At 39.0% G+C, this 18459-nt stretch overlaps 1 protein-coding gene and 1 non-coding gene across 6 annotated transcripts in view; both read right to left on the reverse strand.

Annotated features, from left to right (window-relative positions):
* Positions 1-18459, reverse strand: part of Plekhh2 (pleckstrin homology, MyTH4 and FERM domain containing H2) — a 136891-nt gene that overhangs the window by 6784 nt on the left and 111648 nt on the right. For 4 of the 5 annotated variants that reach the window (XM_047522600.1, XM_047522601.1, XM_047522599.1 and 1 more), the window contains 7 exons: positions 17963-18060; positions 16440-16617; positions 15376-15531; positions 13310-13407; positions 6427-6568; positions 2485-2630; positions 1270-1399 (listed from right to left, as the gene is read on the reverse strand). In XM_047522600.1, the coding sequence (XP_047378556.1) occupies positions 1270-1399; positions 2485-2630; positions 6427-6568; positions 13310-13407; positions 15376-15531; positions 16440-16617; positions 17963-18060 (948 nt within the window). Of the gene's footprint in view, positions 1-1269; positions 1400-2484; positions 2631-6426; positions 6569-13309; positions 13408-15375; positions 15532-16439; positions 16618-17962; positions 18061-18459 lie in introns of those variants that run through there. The other variant, XR_007104657.1, reaches the window with a different exon arrangement.
* Positions 4919-4991, reverse strand: Trnaa-agc (transfer RNA alanine (anticodon AGC)). Its single transcript has one exon. It is a non-coding gene; the product is annotated as a tRNA-Ala (tRNA).

An 18459-nucleotide genomic window follows, 5' to 3' on the forward strand; every position in this document is an offset into this window, starting at 1 on the left:
TAACCACATACACACACACAGAAGGGATACCATAAAGCAAATGAAGGAAGTGTCTTCCTGTCATAAAGAAAAAAAAATGTGCTGGTCATGCACTCTGAAGCACAGTATCATTATTTAATAATATTTTGTGCCAGTGAGCACAGAAACTATTGCCAAAGCAGAAAAAGATATTTAATAGTCCTTCCAATGCTGAAGTTAGAATTAAAATTCATGAAAAATATTCTGCAGTTCAAATCTATTCCTTATATTTAAAAAGCACATGTTCAACTCCCTGCACATATATTTATTCTGTAGATGTTAAAGATCATTAACAAAATCATCTTTCTATTAATTCTGTGTATGGATTCCAAAAATAATTTCTTACTGATAACACAGTCACCCACAGATTCAGAGTTAGAAGATATCCTAGGTTTGACTTTTTCTAGTCCCTGCTGTTTTTAATAGGAGAGGAAACTGAGATCCAATTTTCTGGCCCAAAGATGCACATTTTTATTCAGCAAATATTTATTAAGTGATAATTATGAGCAAAGCATTATGGTGGGCACCAGAGGAGGATGGTAGGATCAGTGAGTCTGCCCTCTCAAGGAATGTGCAATCTCTTAGTGAGGATAAAAGAAACAACAGAAAAAGATAACACAAAATAGGATGTCTCTGAAGAGCCTACGCAGGCTGAAAGTGGCACAGTTCAGTAGAAAGGAGTTAAAAGGCAGTTTGTCCCTGGGGGAAGAGCCCGCGGGCTCCCTGGCAGGGTCTGCCTCCTTCCCCAGTGTTTCTGAAGCGCTCCGTTCCTGTCACTCCCGTCAGTGCTGGGTTTGCAGGGCCACTGCAACACTGGCCTAAGCTAAGTCAAAGAGCACTGGAGGTTTGTTCCAACTCAGCAGAAACCATGGGAGCATGCAGCCCTGGAGCTCAAGGTTTGCCAAACGGGACTCAGTAAATACTTCCCGTGAGCAGAGGAGTGTGAGAGTGAAAGAATGGATGGATGGAAGAAGAGATGATTTCAGCTGCTGTTAGGCATCTCCTGACTGGCCTCAGGCGTCTGGGGAAAGACCTAGGGCGAGGGCAAAGTTGAGCAGAGGCAAGAAGAGGAAGCCACGTCCCTGCCCTTTCCCCAGCGTCCCTTGGTTGTTTTCTTAAACTGTTGGGAATTTTCTCATTAAAAAAAAAAAAAAAAAAAAAAAAAAAAGCCAAATATACTAAATTGGGGTAAATCTGGTGGACCCTGCACACAGAGGTTTCCTTACGCATTTCCCTCCCATTCTTTCTTACTTTTGCAAGAAACAACTTGGCACCAAAGAAGGGCCACTGCCTGGCTACTGTCAAATAAATGCGCACACAATCAGCAGCATTGTGTCCCCGCAGGGCCATCCATCTGGTTGACAGTCGCTGGTACAGCTGCCTAAAAAAAGAAAAGGACAGACACAAAACCACAGAAGCACAAAAATATGTCGTCCTCCCAAGATGAAGCTCTCCTTGAGCCAACCAAGCCCAGCTGCGCCTCCTCGGCACACCAGGCACGATGGTTCCTCTGGTTCCTCCATTCCTCCGTGACTCTTTGTCACCATTGCCCATCCCTTCTCCTTTTTGGAGCATTCCTTTCACTGAATTCTCATGCTTTTTGTGTTCTCAACATCAACTAGTACCCCCAGACTAAATGTTAAACATCTGAATAGCTAATGTCAAACCTTAGTGTAAATTAACTTAAAAGGTAATTTCTCCTGGAAATATTTTCCTTTTTTTTTTTTTTTTTTTAAGTAAAGAAGCAGAGCCCAAAGATGAATCCCTAATGATAGAATTTTAGGTACTGCCACTCCTAGCTTGGGGAGATGCTGGATGCAGGGATAAATTTCTCACATCAAACTATGAAGGCAATTATTTATACCACAGAGAAAAAACTTATCTTAAGTGTTCCTATTTTGGAAAACTCATGGTAAACTGAATGTGCCTGTATGTTTTAGTATAATAAACCTTTTGTGTTCTCTAAAATTAAAACTGCAAATTAATTTAAATTTTACATTAAAAAGTCTTACAAAAGAATTTTTTTCAATTTGTTTATAATGAACTCCTTAGAAGAAAACAACTGGGGGGGAAACATTTCATAAAATTAAACTTTTTATGAGCCACTTTTTTCTCTTGTTCATTATCATGATTAATTTGAACAAGAATGAATAACATCAAATAAGAAGTATATTCAAGGTAATTTTTTCCATTGAGAAAAAAATTTAGTTATTTCACAATGTATACATACTTCAAAACATACTGTACATGACAAATACATTGTTATTTACCTATTTAAAAATTTAAATATAAATTTGAAAGCATCTGAGCACATCTGGAATAGAAGTAACTATAACCTCTTGGGGCTTCTCAGTATTTAAATTTTTGAGAAAGCTGTCAAATTTTTTTCCACCTTTAAAATTTGATATGTAGTACCAAAAAACTAGTGTGATCCTACCCTCTGCATAGTCAAAAATATTTCCTTACCTTAACTGTTCTTCAGAACAGCCATCTCTGTACCCTTTAGGATAAAATTTCTCTATGACTTGTTTGAGAGTTTGGTTTGCTTTGCATTGATTGGTAACTTGTCCTGCTGGAGTTGAGAAAGGTCTTTCAAAATCTCCAATCTCCACCTAATTGGAAATCCCCAAAAGAGAAAATATAGGATATTGAAAAGAGTTTTTTTTTTTTTAAAAGTCAGTTTAATTTTTTTTCTAAATATTCTTTTTTAAACACATAACACAAAAATCTGTGTTTCATGATTGATTATAAAATTTATAATAGTACATAAGAAGTGTTTTTAAGGCTAAATTTCATTTGAATTCTTTGAAAAGAAGTTACAATTTTAACATTTTAGTTCCATTTCTACATTCAACTTCCTATATTACTTTCACCATCTAATAATGTTTGCTAAAGGCCTATAACAGGATAATTTTCATTCAAAGTACTGTTTTAATTGCTAATAATAAGGTGAAATGGAAGTTAAAAATAAAAGGAAAGTCAGGTGCAGTGGCACTCACTTGTTATCCCAGTGGCTCGGGAGGCCGAGGCAGGAGGATCATGAGCTCAAAGCCAGCCTCAACAACTTAGCAAGGCCCTAAGCAACTTAGTGAGACTCTGTCTCTAAATAAGATACCAGAGGGGCTGGGGGTGTGGCTCGGTGCGCTAAGTACCCGTGGGTTCAATCCCCAGTAGCAAAACAAAACAAAACAAAAAGACTGCACCCACTAAAATAAAATAAAATAAAATAAAAGGGAAAAACTTACAAAACTATAAGAAATCCCCAAAAAAGTATTAGTTGGACTTTTTAAGGGTCTCTACTGAATATAATGGCAGCAGGAACTATGTTCTCATTACTTGCTTCCCACATGTATTCCATACATGTTACTGAATTTAGTTCCTCATTCTACTAGTTTCTTATTCCTAGAAATAAAGTCTTTCAGTCCCCCGTCTTCCGTGATGAAAGAGTGTTCAACCCTCATTGCTACTAACAAGTCACACAGATGCCATCCTTTAAGACCATCCAACTCCCCATCCATCCATCTCTCTGCTGACACATGCACCTCTCCATTATCCAAAGCTGTACTCAGGTTCCACTGTAAGTCAGACACTGTGCTAAGGGTGTGAGAGGGGAAAGCTGCACAGTCCCCATGTGCAGAGTTTACTAGCTAGCGTAAGGGAGAGCGAGGGATTAACAACTCATGGTAAACTGAATTCAGTGTTTAGTATAGGGTACCAAAAAGGGTTCAAGAAGGAAGACAGGATGGGGACATTCAGGTGAATGCCCAACTGTACGTTCTCATCATTATCTATAGCACTTCCCAACCAGCGGATGGAAGATTCCATCAAGCCCAGGAGAGTCATATACAAAGCCCCTGGTCACCGCTTATACTCCCCGCCTTCAGTTTAGCTGTGAAACAACCAGCCTCTGCGGTTCTGAGCCTTGCGTCCCCCTCTAATTCCAGCTGAGCTTCACCCTTACAGTCTACTCTTCTAACCTGCTAGGTTTTTGACCCTGTTTCTTAGTCATTGGTTATCTAGTGTGGCTTTGCTGTTGGGCTTCCATTTCTCATTTTTGCTGGTTTTTCTCAATCTCCATCTCCTTCCCAGTCAAGTACTCTTTTTATATCCTCACACCAATTAAAAAATATCTGCCAGCTCTTTGACCACATCAAAATCCTTTCCCCAGAGGGAACTGCACCATTGCCACCTAGCACCAGGTAGACAAAGGTAGTTAAAGAAGGTAGGCCCTTCAAGGCAATGCTGCTTCCTAGGGGAAGTCTAGTGACTATGTCCAGGCTCAGTGTCACCATCCCTGGTGCTGACAGACTGTGCAGCATAGAATAAACAAGAAATGTTTGGAGAATAACTGAAAATTGACTGGGATAATTCCCAGCACTCCCCAGATGAACCCAATGCCATATCAGACACTAGTACCACAAGGGGTCAGTTCTGAGAGTTTCCTAATTTAGACAGAGAAGAGCAATAAGAACCTATAGATATTCAAATCCATACTACCAATAACTTATCTACAGAGTTCAGGTTTCATTAGTGTATTTCATCTATTGTCATAAAAACTGCTCTGAGGAAAGTAGATCAGGAACATCATTTAATTTTCCATATATAAATGGAGAGATTATATTTTTAAAGTTAGTCATGTGCTTCTTGGTATGTGGTCTTACCTCTCTGCCTCTTCTTCTAACTCATCTAAAAAATGTTAGAAGTAGGGCTGGGGTTGTGGCTCAGTGGTAGAGTGCTTGACTAGCATGTGTGAGGCACTGGGTTCAAATCTCAGCACCACATAGAAACAAATAAAGCTCCATTGACAACTAGAAAAGTAATTAAAAAATGTTAGAAGTATATGTTTATATATCCAAAGTAGGTTGTAATTTTTTGGAGAAGTTTTCTTTTCCTTTTTCTTTGGTGGTGCTGGGGATTGAACCCAGGACCTTGTGCATGCTAGGCAAGCACTCTACCAACTGAGCTATAACCCCAGCCCATGGAAAAAAAAGCTTTCTTAACAAAATGAAAAGTTAAAGTAGGAAGACAAATTTGAATCAGTAAAAATGAAGGTGATTTTCACAGAGAATCTGTGCCCCTGGAGGGCCAAAACCTAGGATGGTGAGGGACAGGAAATCATTTATAATCTTGTCCCCAAGAAAATGGGCCCTGTTTCTCTTTTCCTCAGCTTTTTAACCTCTTATCAAAAGAGAACACACAGTGTAACCCTCATGTTTAAAATGTGAACGATTGTCAAATTATTTTAAAAGTTAACTAATTTATCAACTACTCATTCCTCCAAGAACACTTGCAGAGAAAGGCTCCTGTGCAAGACTGTGCTAGACAGGAAGAGCCATGGCTCTTGGCGAGGCCACAGCAAATGGTACAAAGCAGGATCATACATAAGTAATTATAAGCCACTGATGTTAGGACAGTGACACATATGTATAGAAATGGACTCCTCAAGAGGGACTTTAACCCACCCAGGCAGGATTTGGGAAGGTTTCCTGGAATAAGTCACACCTACAATGAAAAGTACAGGCTAAGATGAAATTAACAGGTGAAGGAAAGGGGTAGGCACTCCAGGCAGCGGGGACACACCAAAGAAGCATAAGAAGGAAAGAGGGAACCATATGCAAGTCAGGGAATTGGGCATGGACCCACATTTAGACTTTACTGGAGCACAAAGTTCAAGGTGGGGAGTGTTAAGGGAGTGCAGAGGCTGGAGAGGCAGGCAGAGTTCACATCTGGAAAGTCCCTGTACGTAAACGAGGGAATTACAGCTACGTTCACTTTATGCTGTATTTCTATCTTGTTTACTAGTGCTTTACCAGGGTCAAGGGCATAACAGCTGGCACCCTGGCAACTCTCCAGAGCCACAAAGATGATGCCCCAGGAGTGGCAGAATGGGGAGAAAGATAAAGTTCACTCCCTAATGACTTCATAAGAGGTGCCAGGATGTCTCTACAGAGAGACAAACATACTTGTATTTAAGTCACCATTAATTTGAGTGTGCGTGTGTGTGTGTATAGGTCAGACTTAATCCTAATTGATATAATAGGTAAATAAAAGAAAGTGCTCTAGATTTTTCAGGACTCATTCCTATTAGATTACTGAACTATTTCAACATGGCATCTCAGTCAAGCAACTCAACACTCAAATTCCTTTATTAAAGTCTAGAGCTATATTTTCAAGATAATCAAGAAATGAGGTTCTCTTTACTGAACACCATCGCATTCTGCATCATTGCAACTGTTGGCAGTTCAGAGTCAAACTATAATTATAAAGCCTGCAAGTTTTAAGGTCTTAAATCACAGCAAAGTGGATTTAAAGAACTACTGAAGGTAAGTTGTTTTACTGCATTTAATTCCCTGAAGAAATTGGTATCTTATCATTTCCATATATTATTCTATTCAATATGGAAGTTACCTGAGCTAAAAGAGCTGCCATTTCTAGTGCCAGATCCTTGCTCACAGGAAAAAGCCCATTTATTATTTGATCATTTGTCTGATACATTAACAGCAACTTTTCTCTATCAGTCTCTCCACGAGTTTGCACTGAGAAATATAGTCTGTAAAAAAAGAAATAAAGGAAATTTCTCATTAAATTATATATATATATATATATTTTCCCCCACCCCATGCTGGGGATGAACCCAGGGCCTTGTGCAAACTAGACAAATGCTCTACTACTGAGCTACATTCCCAGCTCCCGATGACATTCTTACAAAGGAAGAAAGTAAAGATAAATTCAGAGGATAGAGATGGGGTGATTTTAACATAGTCCTCTAAGTTATATGAATTTAGACCATTACTATTGGTTGATGATCTCTGTTTCCATTCCACATAACATTCTCAGAAAAATGAAAAGAAAATTTCTTTAAGGTGGAATGCAATTTTTTAATTCCCTGAGGTACCAAATCCTTAAGTGTTACTGGAGAAGGACCTAAGACACCAAACAAAATTAAATTTGTTCTCTCGTAGGGAATGCATGATGTAACCTTCATTTCAACAGACCTTTTAATCATGAACATACCAAAGAATAGGAAATGAAGGTACCAACTTGAAATCAACCCCAAATCAACATCAATTAATGGGGGAAGGAAGTGAGGTCTTCTCTGAGAATCCAAAAGGTAATATTTGTACATTTAGATGTGTTTTGACTTTTCAGCCACAAGTTGATAAGCAGATTTAGGTACTCAAAAGTAGTTTACATGTTTTCATTATTACTTGTTGAAACATGACATGTTTTTCTGTTTGTTTGTTGTTTGGTTGGTTGGTTTTGAGAGGGGGTTCTCACTATATTGCCCACGTTGGTCTTAAATTCCTTCCTGGACTCAGTGATCCTCCTGCCTCAGCCTCTCGAGTAGCTGGTACTGCAGGTGTAAGCCACTGAGCCTGGTTTCTGACCTCACTTTTAGTGAGGTCACAAACTAGTGGCCCTCTTATTTATTCACTGCGCTCTTGATTTATATGTGAGACTTGCAGGGCTCTGGCTTCAGATGAGGCATGGTGAGGTACTTTGAGCTATGAATGCTCAAAATGTTTTGGTAATGGAGACACACCTGAATAGTATCATGGCAACACAGTGGCTGGAGAAGAGGGATTTGGATCCAGCAGTGAGGCGTGTGCCCAACTGGCTGTCACTGTGGATTTTCCATCTTTCTCTCTGTACATACTGAAAGGAGCAGACACAGCCCATTAGTTAGAGCATCTCTCCCAGAAATTAACTCGAACATCTGGGAAAGAGAGGGCAGCAAGCCCCAGTCTGGGGAAACATGGTGGGTATACTCTGAAAAGTTCCTCCCAGCCCCGGGTTCTGATCATTCTTCCTGTCACATGCAGCTTATGCATCAGAGCAGTATCCTGAAAAAAGTCAATCCTAAGCCCCATTTTTATCTATAACTACATGAAGACAAATAATATAGGATTGTTTAACTGGTAGAAGAATACAGCTGAACAACAGAAACAGATAATACATTTAAAGTGACGTCAGCAAAGTGATATAAAACAGAGAATGAAGCTTAAGATGAAAGCCCTCCTTTTTTGACACGGTCACATTTTATACATAGCTGATTTTCCCCACTTGAAGTTATGAACTATGTCTTTTTATCACTGTAATCCACTAGGATCCAGGTAGGTGTTACCACTGGAAGGTTCTTCATACACGTCTGAATGTAACACAGCCAGGGGAGACAATGAACCAATTATTTGAATGGCTACTGGAAAGAGCCATGGTGCATTCATCTATAATATCTGGCATGCGGCAAGATTAAACGTGAGGAGGGAAAGTGAAGCTCCTTTAGCTAAAAAGGGAAGACAGTCCTGGACCCGTGTGGCTCAGGTACAGCATCTGCAGGAACCTGGCTCAAACACCTCGTGAAACAGCTTGGTCTCCAACAGCTATGCAGGGGTTTGGGCGACACTTGGAGAGGAACGGGAGAATCACAGACATGAACAGTAGTCAGAAAATCAAACCTACGGAGCTGGAAAAGGAAGTGTGTGATTCACATCTCTCAAGGTCAGTTTCTAGCCGCTCTGAATCTTAAGGAGGCCTGAGGCAGGGAAGAGTGCCTTTATGCCGGCAGGCGGGGCTGGGACTGGATGGCGGGTGTGTGCCCAAAGGTGTGCCTCCACCTGGCCCGTGCTGCAGACACAGTGCTGGAGCCCAGCAGGGGTCTCGCTGCGCACAGCAATGCTTTTGTTTGCCCTCGGTGGCTCTATGTTCATTCTTCACAGCATTTATTTTCCACCTGTGGCCCTTCTCACCCTCGTGTGAGACCCGCTAGGGGGCAGCCCTGGGTCCTCCAGTCCCCCTCCTTCTACCTGCTTTCACTCCGCAGTTACCACGGTCTATCAATTTCCTTTCACTGAAACCACAATCCTGAGCCTCCCCACACTTCCCTGCCCTCTTCCTGCCTTTGTGGCTTTTATGCCTACAATGTCAACCATCTGCGTGGAAGTCATTCTTCTGCCAAACCGTCCTCCATATTCTACAACATCATGTATGTCTACATGGTAATATGGTGTAGTCAGCAAATACGTATAAAGTGCTCACTAGGTGGCAGGCTCTGGACCCAGAGCTTCACATGGGCCTATATTTAATCCTTCAGAAAACCCTCAAGGTAGGAATATTTTAACCTACATTTTACAGAGGGTATCTGGGGCATAGAGATGTTAAGCAACCTACTCAGGGCTGCACAGCCAGTAGTAGAGTCAGGAAGCTAACCCAGGCAATGTGCCTCCAGAGTCATGGTCCTCACCACTGTGATACTGTTGCTACGACATTAATCATGTTGCTAAGACTTCCCATCTGCCTGTCCCAAGGTATTGCACGATTCTAAAGGTCAGGGAAATTCTATTTGCCTTTGAATTCCCAGGACTTCAAATAAGGCCTGACACTGGTAGACTGCTTGAATGGATAAATGAATGGAATGCAAGAATTGCCAACTACAGGAATTATTTGCTGAAGAAGGCTAAGGAAACTCCTCCCCACAGCCTTGGGCAAGTGACCACACTCTGAAGTCTCGGCTGCCTCATCTAATCACCTACCTGCTATGGATGCTGTTAGGATTTTATGAGATGGTGTGTATAATGAGCTCAGCACGGCCTGGTGTGGGTAAACGCTCAATAAACATAGGTGATTGTTAGCAAGAGAATTCTTCTCCAGAAGTCTTTAGAATCACAACAGAGTCCCTCCATCTGGGACTTATAAAAATATGAACATAACCAGAAGAAATGGGAAAATTAGAGGCCCTGTGGACCTTTTTGACTTGGGCATCAATGGATACAGGTGCTCGTACGGTCAGCTAATGGTGGCAGAGATAGGCATTTTAAACTGTGCTCTAGAAAATACCAGCTATGAAGCACTACTAAACAGAATCTTTCATTTTCAAGCAGAGGGAAAGAAGAGTTGTTCCTTCTGGGAAGGACCGTTGCCAGTTTTGTTAAAAACATGCCTTGACTTTGGCAGTTTCAAATACATAGCAAGAAATCAAATTAAAGAAGAGATTTTAATGTGGACAAAATTTAAACATTAATTTCCAAATGGTCATCTCTGGAATCAGGTTCAAAAACCATTAATTAGATCTTTAACCCCAGAATCTAAATAACTAAAATTCCATAACTTGCTAAATATAAATATTTCATGATAAAGAAAATTGGTATTTTAGTTTTGTTTATTGTAGTGCAGCTTGGCAGATGAAGAATCAAGTCCTTGGCTGGGTGACAGGTCACAGCCAGTTCCCCTCTTAACCGTGTCACTGGAATGAGGGTGCTGTCTAAGCTATTTATACACATATGCAAAGTAAGGCCATATTTAGAAACAAAGTACTTTCTCACAGCTGTGCCTCTTCATCCACTTCAGACTTAAAAATTAAACCTCTTAGTTGAGTGGGTTTTCTTTTTCCTTTCTTTCTATGTCAACGATATTATCATGAGTCTTTTATTTATTTACTTATTTTTAACAAGGCAATCTTCACCACGTGTTATTACTTCTTTTGTTTCTTTTGAGTGGTGTTAAACTTAGAGTATTAATTTTATCTGTGTCTTTTGACTGTCTTTGTCCATTTCACCCAATTTTAATTTTGGTTCCAATTGTAGTCATCATAATCAGAACTAGTATGTATTAAACATTCATAAGGGTGGACGCGGTGGTGCATGCCTGTAATGGAGTGGCTTGGAGGTTGAGGCAGAAGGATCATGAGTTCAAAGCCAGCCTCGGCAACTTATGGAGGCCCCAAGAAATTCAGTGAGACCCTGTTTCTAAATTTAAAAAATATATATACAATAAAGGGCTGGGGATGTGGCTCAGTAGTCCAGTGCCCCTGAGTTCAATCCTCAGTACCAAAAACAAAAACAAAAAACCACCACATAAGGTATGGATTATTAGAAATAGTCTTACACATAGAAGCTGTTCCCTTTGGTTCCACAAAACCAAATGAAGATTCCTGAACCTCTTCCACAAAACATATATGGTCTCCCACAAAAGGCAAGATCAATGGGAGAAAGCCGCCAGGAGGACCTTCAGAGGTCAGTGTCTCTCAAAACTAGCATGTGTAAGAATTATGTGGAGAGATGCTAAAACATAGACTCCTGGCATTCAAACTCCGAAATTCTGACTCAGTAAGTCTGAAGTGAGTCCTAATAATTGCATAACTTGCACTTCCAGCACTTTTCCATGTGATCCTGAGGCTACTGGTCTAGGGCCCACACTTCCAGCATTCAACAGAACTAAAACCATCATCTGAAAGGTCTATGCCTTTCAGCCTGATGTCCTTACCAGTCAATAACGGATCAAAGATGAAGGATGCCATCAATGTAGCTTCCTCCATCAGTGTGCCCTATCCAATTTCCATGATCTAAACAATGTTGCAGATCTTTAGGATTTAAAACTCAGCAAAGCTTCATAGTCACCTTCTTGGTGAAGCTATTCAGAATGCTGGTACATCATCACAGCTGGTGAGCCCTGTTGAGTGGGGGTGACGGAGGATGGGAGAGCAGTTACTGAGATCAGGGGTCTCTGATGCCCTCATGGTTGTGGCATACCTGGTTCCTGGGAATGTTTCTGTGCAAGGGCACAGGATGCTCAGCTACTATAGCAATGCCCTGCATGAGGAGGCTCTGTGCAAGAGCCCTATCAGTTCTAACCTTGATCTTAATTACACAGTTTCCAGGAAGAAAGGAATTCTTATGCTAGACAACCACAATGTTTCACCAGCTTCTCCAGTTCCTGCCTGCCTTATAGTAACTTTAAGCAATGGACTTTTTTGAGAGCTACACAAAGCTCCTAACATTGCACTTTGCAACTATGGATTGCAAATGTGGAAAAGCTATATAGATGTCCTAGTTTCTGTAACTTTCCTGAACACAAAGAATAATGGTTGCATAGTATAACTTGATAATGAGACATAAACAAATAAATATTGCTGGTGTAACTCTTTAGACCTGCATCTCCATCAGAGAGCAGGCTCCACCTGATCCCAGCTTAATCTTCAAGATCTGTGTCTGTGAATCTTTATTTTCCAATCCTGCTTCATCCCTCGCCAGACTCAAGAGTTTGGTGGCGCTGGTCGAGACAGAGTCCTGAATAAAGAGGCTCCATGATTCAGAACACCATTAAATCAGATCAAAGGAGTCTGCTCAAACAGAAGGTGGCCCTCAGTGGCTGACTAAGGTGGAGTCCAAACTGTGAATGCACCATTATCCTAAATAAATATGCAAATTTCTCCCCCTAACTTTTGACTGTTAAAAATACGTATGGCAAAGAAGATACTGGACCATGTTGGAATACTCTACCAATCTATGTACGCATTTCTGTGGGACAGATAATTAGAAAAAGAAACACTGAACTAGGTCAAAGGCTATTATCCTCTGTATGCCATACAATGCCTTCACTTCTTACATTCCAATTTTAAGTCTATGGACATCTTCCAAAAATAGGACTCTGAAAGAATTCAGTGCTATACCGATAATCCCACCAGGCTCCTGGCCCAACATTTTTTTAAATCCTTTAATTAATGAGGTAGAAGATTCAAATGAAACCAGCAGAATATCTTTATTCTAGTGCAATCAATATGAGTTGATCCATTAATAGTGTTTATTAAGTGTCATATTCTACTAATATGTGGAGGAAATGAAAATATTTTTTAAAAAGAAATAAATATGGTTCCTGACCATATGCTAAAGTGCCCCACGGTTCTGTCTGTTGAGAAGGTACATGCTCCAGCTCCACTGACACTTTCTCAATTCCTGAAACCAGCTGTGCGGCAACATCCTTTGGGACCCATTTTGAAGTTTCTGCTCGCAACCCCTCCTCCCAGCTGGCATAAGCATCATTTAATCAAAGTCTCCAGATGCCTCCGGTCTAGGTGGGGCTCCTCGCTAGGTGTTCTGACAGCAACACCTCTTCCTTCAGAGGATTAACATGTAATTACATATTCATGAGGGGGAGTATATGATTACCAACAGTCTTCCTCACCAACCTCTAAATTCCAGAAGATCAGGGACTGGGTCTATGTCTGTTTTTATTACGATTTTATCCAGAGCATCTAGCTAAGTGACTGGTTTATAGTTGAAGCTAAATAGAGAGATGAGAGAGACAGAGAAATATATATATATGAAAGAATGAGAATTAGAAACAAAATTTTATGTGATAGTTTCTTCCTATTGAAGAGTTACCATTTATACAAAAATAAACGTACAAATAAACACTATAACTTCCAAGGTCACTCAATAGGAAAGTAAACAGTAGGTGCATGACTTGAAGACAACTTTGTACACACACTCTGGCAACTGGATACAGTATTACGTACCTGTTTTTATAAGTTAGACGGACAGTTCTTGTACCTTCACATTTCCCAGGTTGTTGTTCCTTGGATGCCTGTTCCCATTTAGAAATAATGTCGCAAATCTAGAAGGGAATTGGAAAACAGATTCACAAAACCTTAAAAAAATCAACACTTTTTTGAAGACAAGTATATCTGTAGACTGAAAATTTTCATTTAATATGAACAAAACAAATGTATTTAATATTTTTGTTTTCAGTTGCTATGTAGTTTTAAGTTTAGGATTTAATTGCAAATTGTTCTTTGGTCCACTTATCCTTTTGGACACATATTAACTTTGGACTGTGGCCATGAATTTTTTACTCAAAAAGGAATCTTAATGGAGGACTGCATGAAACTGGAAACAAAAAGATTCCAGGGATTTTCTTCGTGATTTGGTCACTGAAGAAGCAACTTTTCTACCTTCTATTTTTATAAAGATTGAAATGACTGGGGCTGGGCATGGTGGCGCACGCCTGTCATCTCAGCCCCTTGGGAGGACTGCAAGTTTGAGGTCAGCCTCTGATACTTAGTGAGACCCTGTCTCAAAATAAAATTTAAAAAAGGGACTGGAGATGTAGCTCAGTGATAGAGTGCCTTGGGTTTGACCCCAGTGCCACAAAAATGAAAGAAAAAAAAATTGGAATAACTAAGTTAAGCCAAATAAATCTGAAATACAAGGAAAATTTCTAGATGTTTAATTTGGGAGAAATCTTTTCCCTCTCTAAACCTCCATTTCCTCATTTGCAGAATAAGTGGAATGTTTTTCTAAGGTCTCTTATGGTTCTATGATTCTGTATTTCTAATCGTTGCCATCACTTGAGGGAAACTTTATTAAAGTTATTTTACTCTGATCTGGGAAAGATTTTTTAAAAATATTTTTTAGTTATGGATGGACAAATTAAAAAAAAAATTTTTAGTTATTGATGGACCTTTATTTTTTATTTATTTGTATGTGGTGCTGAGAATCAAACTCAGTGCCTCATGCATGCTAGGCAAGCAAGCACTGTACCACTGAGCTACAACCCCATCCCCAATCTGGAAAAGATTTTTTTAAAAAAACCCTCTTCTTTAAGCTGGGTGCGGTGGTACATGCCTGTAATCCCAGCAACTCAGGAAGTTGAGATAGAAGATCACAAGTTTGAGGCCAGCCTCAGCTACTTAGAGAGGCTCTAAGCAACTTAGCAAGATCTTGTCTCAAAATAAAAAATAAAAAGGGCTGGGGATGTAGCTTAGTGTTGTCTTGCCTGGATTCAATCCCTAGTAAAACACACACACACACACACACACACACACACACACACACTATTCTTCTTTATTTCCACGGTTCATTTTCCACCCATCTTTCAAACTGTAGTTCAAGTCTTCCCTGGTTCCCAGCGCAAACTTAATCTTGTCCTTCATGCAAAGTTCACAGTACTCTACTTTCAATTCCAGTTTAGGGTTATCAGTGAATAAATCTGTTCTTCCCTAAGCAAACTATAAGTACACAGCGGGAAAAAGTCACTTCTGGTCCTTCTTGTGTCCTCCAAAGGGTTCAGCCCAGTCCATGAAGTACTAAAAATATTTCAGAATTATTGAGTGAAAAAAACAGAAAGTCATTTTATCAGAACTTTCACACCTCCATTCCTGCTATCCCATTATTTAGAGTATCAGTATCATTATTATTCCTCTTCCTCCCTTTATTTTTTAAAATTAATTTTAATTTTAATTTAATTTAATTTTTTTGGTACCAGGGATTGAACCCAGGGTTGCTTAACTCTCCATCCTCCTGCCTCAACCTCCAAAGCCACTGGGATTACAGGCGTGTGCCAGCTTCCTCCCTTTAACATGGAGTATTATGTGTGTGAGGATTGTCTATTAAGAATTCTGACTTTTGCCAGAGTTCTGCAGTGTGTGTGTGTGTGTGTGTGTGTGTGTGTGTGTGTGTGTGTGTGTTTGAAGATTAGGGTCCTTAAATTTTGGGAAAACCTTGAACTAAACTCCTTGCAAAGACTAAAGAGTAGCTTCTTTGCTGCTTGCCAGGTCTGGCTCCTTAGAGGCCTTGGCTTCACCTTGATGTTTCCTTGAAGACAATGCTCTAGGTCTCTGCCAGAAGGATCATCAGTGAACAATGCAAATCCAGACTGCGCTGGCTTCCTCATTCCTGTGTCCTGGTTCAAAGTATTCAAGAATTCTTCCACTGTGGTAGAAGCATCAAACCCAACCACCTGGACAGAAATAACAAAGCAGTGTTCTTTTAAAGAGAATATATGTTTGAAACAGAGACTTCAGGGCAGGGAACAGGGCATGCTTGATGCATGCTTAACAACAGCACATATTTCTGTAGGTGTTTTAACATTTTGTCCCAAAGCTCCACTGGAGAAAATTAGCAAGGTTACCGCTTGCTGTAAGAATTCAGAAACCTCAGCTACAATCAACAGATAAAATGCAAAACAGAAAGATCATTTGATAGCTATCAATATCTTTCAGATATTATGTTTACGTATTAGAAGCAAATCAAAAAGTACAATACAAAATGCAATCTTCAAGCAAATGAAAGAAAATAAACAAGAAATATTTTAAATAAATGAATACTTTTATGTATTCAATGTTTGTTTCTTTAACAGGCAGTTAAGTATCTGAGTTTAGTGATAAAAGGCTATGACCACAAAGACTAATTGCTGGCTTTGGATCATGTTTCCTTCAGTAAATAAGTGACATCCAGATCTAAGAACTGGGAGGGCCTGGGAAAGCTTTCCTGAGATTTGGCAACTTTAAAAGAGACTAAAATTGTGCATACTCAAATGTTAGTAATTATTTCCTACCTAGCAGGGAGACTGATGGGGGGAAAATAACTTGACCAAAGTGTATTTGATTTTATCCATCACAATTATAATAACATTGAAATCATCACAATTATAATGGTAGTGAAATCTATTCCTTATTTTGTTCAGTATGGTTTTGTTTTTAGTGTGAATCCTTTTTAGCAACACTATTTAAAAACTCAGTTGTTTTGATAAAAGATCTAATGCATTTGAAAGTATATCACTTCCAGGTACTGACCAAGCTAGGTAGTCTTACTTCCCTAGATTTCTTGGCCAAACACATTTTCATTACAGTAAAAAGGTTAACACACCTGATATATCCCATTCATGAAGTGCACTGGGATACTAAAAGGCAAGGAATGATGATAAGGGTTTCGAAGAAGGGTTGAAAGAATTTCCATTCTTGAGGGTCTTGCTTCTCGATCTCCGTTTTGTTGAGTTCTTTCTACACATCGCTGGCAGTAAATGGCATATTTCCCAAATTCTGTCCTGAAATATAAAACTTAAGATAAAATCTAAGAATAAATTTAATTATGACAATCTAATACTGCAATCATCAAGAAAACTTCCCTTTCTATCCATTATTACAATGCATTATAATAGATTTGACAGTAGTTTTTATTTTTTGAATAATAACATTAAACCGCTATCACATTTCTCAAATTCCAGTTTCTTTACTTTTGCTACCGACTAACTCAAATGTCCTCATAAAATATTCTTCAACTTTTTTGTATTAGTCACAAACTGGATTTAAAACTACCAGTCCCTAGACAGTCAATATATGTAGTGATTATATTAATTAATATTAAGGAAGCAATTGTATAAAGAATAGTATAAAGTAATTTAAACAAGATGCAGCAGAGTCCTCTTTTGAAGTAACACTGCCAAACAAGGCAAGAAGATGTCTTCAAAGAAAAATTTTAAAATATTTTCCTTCTTTACCCTAAAACACACATGCATGTTAAAAATGTTAAGCATTAAACAAAACCACTAGGATAAATAATGTAAAAATTGGATTGAGATCTTATCTTTTCTCATTTGTATGTAATGTAAAAATTTTGTGTAATTTTTGTTTTGTTTATAAAAGCAGATTGATAACACCTTAAAATATATTTATAGTCAGATGTTTACCAGACAGACCCAATGGTGTCACCCTTTGTCCAGGGGCCTCAATGACTGCAACAGAAATCACATGACCTTGATCATAGGGTTCCTAGCACACATTATGAACTGCAGAATATTTTCCTCTTATTTCCAAGTTGCTTTTTGTTTTTGTGTTTATTTGTGTTAGTCCAAGGGTCTATTTAAGCAACTAACATGAACCTTTTGGTGGACAAAATGATCCTGGGAAAGCCTTAGCTGAGTGCCTTGGGTTTCATTCTAAGTTGAATTTTAAATATTTCTTTCAAGGGAGTAAAAATGCTGAAGTAATTCAAATACATACAATCATAAAAAGAGGGAAGACCATAGGGCAAGTTCTCCACATAAAATAATTAAATGGTCAACCAGTAAAAGAGGAAACTAAGGAAAAAATACTTGATTTTATTGAATGAGCACCCATTCATTCTAAGTCATCCATATCTGAAATGAGCCAGACTTTTCACTTAAAAATATTCTTTTCTCAGATTTTCAAGTTTTTTTTACAATCTTTCATAAGATCAGTACATAAAAAAGGAAATATTTCCAAGCTCCACATAAGAAATAACTAAAGACTTCCTATACCAAATTTGTTCACATATTCTAAAAAGGTACCTGGCAGGTTTTTAAATACTTATGATTTATTGTAGATTTTCAGAGGTCACATAAATAATTCAGCTGGTAGTGTTCTGCACACCTGGAATCTGCGTTCCTCTTTAGATGGAGCCCAAGGAGCCACAGGAAAGGATGATGGGGAAGGAAGAGGCCAACACAGAGTGCCAAGAGCTGCCAGCCCTGGGCAAAGAGAAGCACCGCAGGTTAGATGTCATCAATCAACAGCTGTCAGAGGAGAATGCCTGACAAGAGTTTGGGAGAGCCACGGGCTAGTTGTTATCTCCACACCCAAATGTTTGCTTCTTCCCGTATACATTATTTAAAGCATTTATACTACATTAAAGGCAAAAGCTTTACATAGGGTCAGATGCATGATCCATCCAGTTGTGTATACTATTGTCTACAACTGAGGTACCAATTGGACACAGTAGTCCTTTATGACATAACACTCAAAGATTAGGGACATTATTTCTTTTTTGTTCATTTACATGTTTACTCATTCATTAAAAAATTAGCAGCTTTGAGAAAGGTAAATTATAAAATGGTAAAAAAATCATATACTTAAAATCAAAACCTATC

Source organism: Sciurus carolinensis, chromosome 13 (genome assembly GCF_902686445.1).
Source record: "Sciurus carolinensis chromosome 13, mSciCar1.2, whole genome shotgun sequence".
Classification (NCBI taxonomy): Eukaryota; Metazoa; Chordata; class Mammalia; order Rodentia; family Sciuridae; genus Sciurus; species Sciurus carolinensis.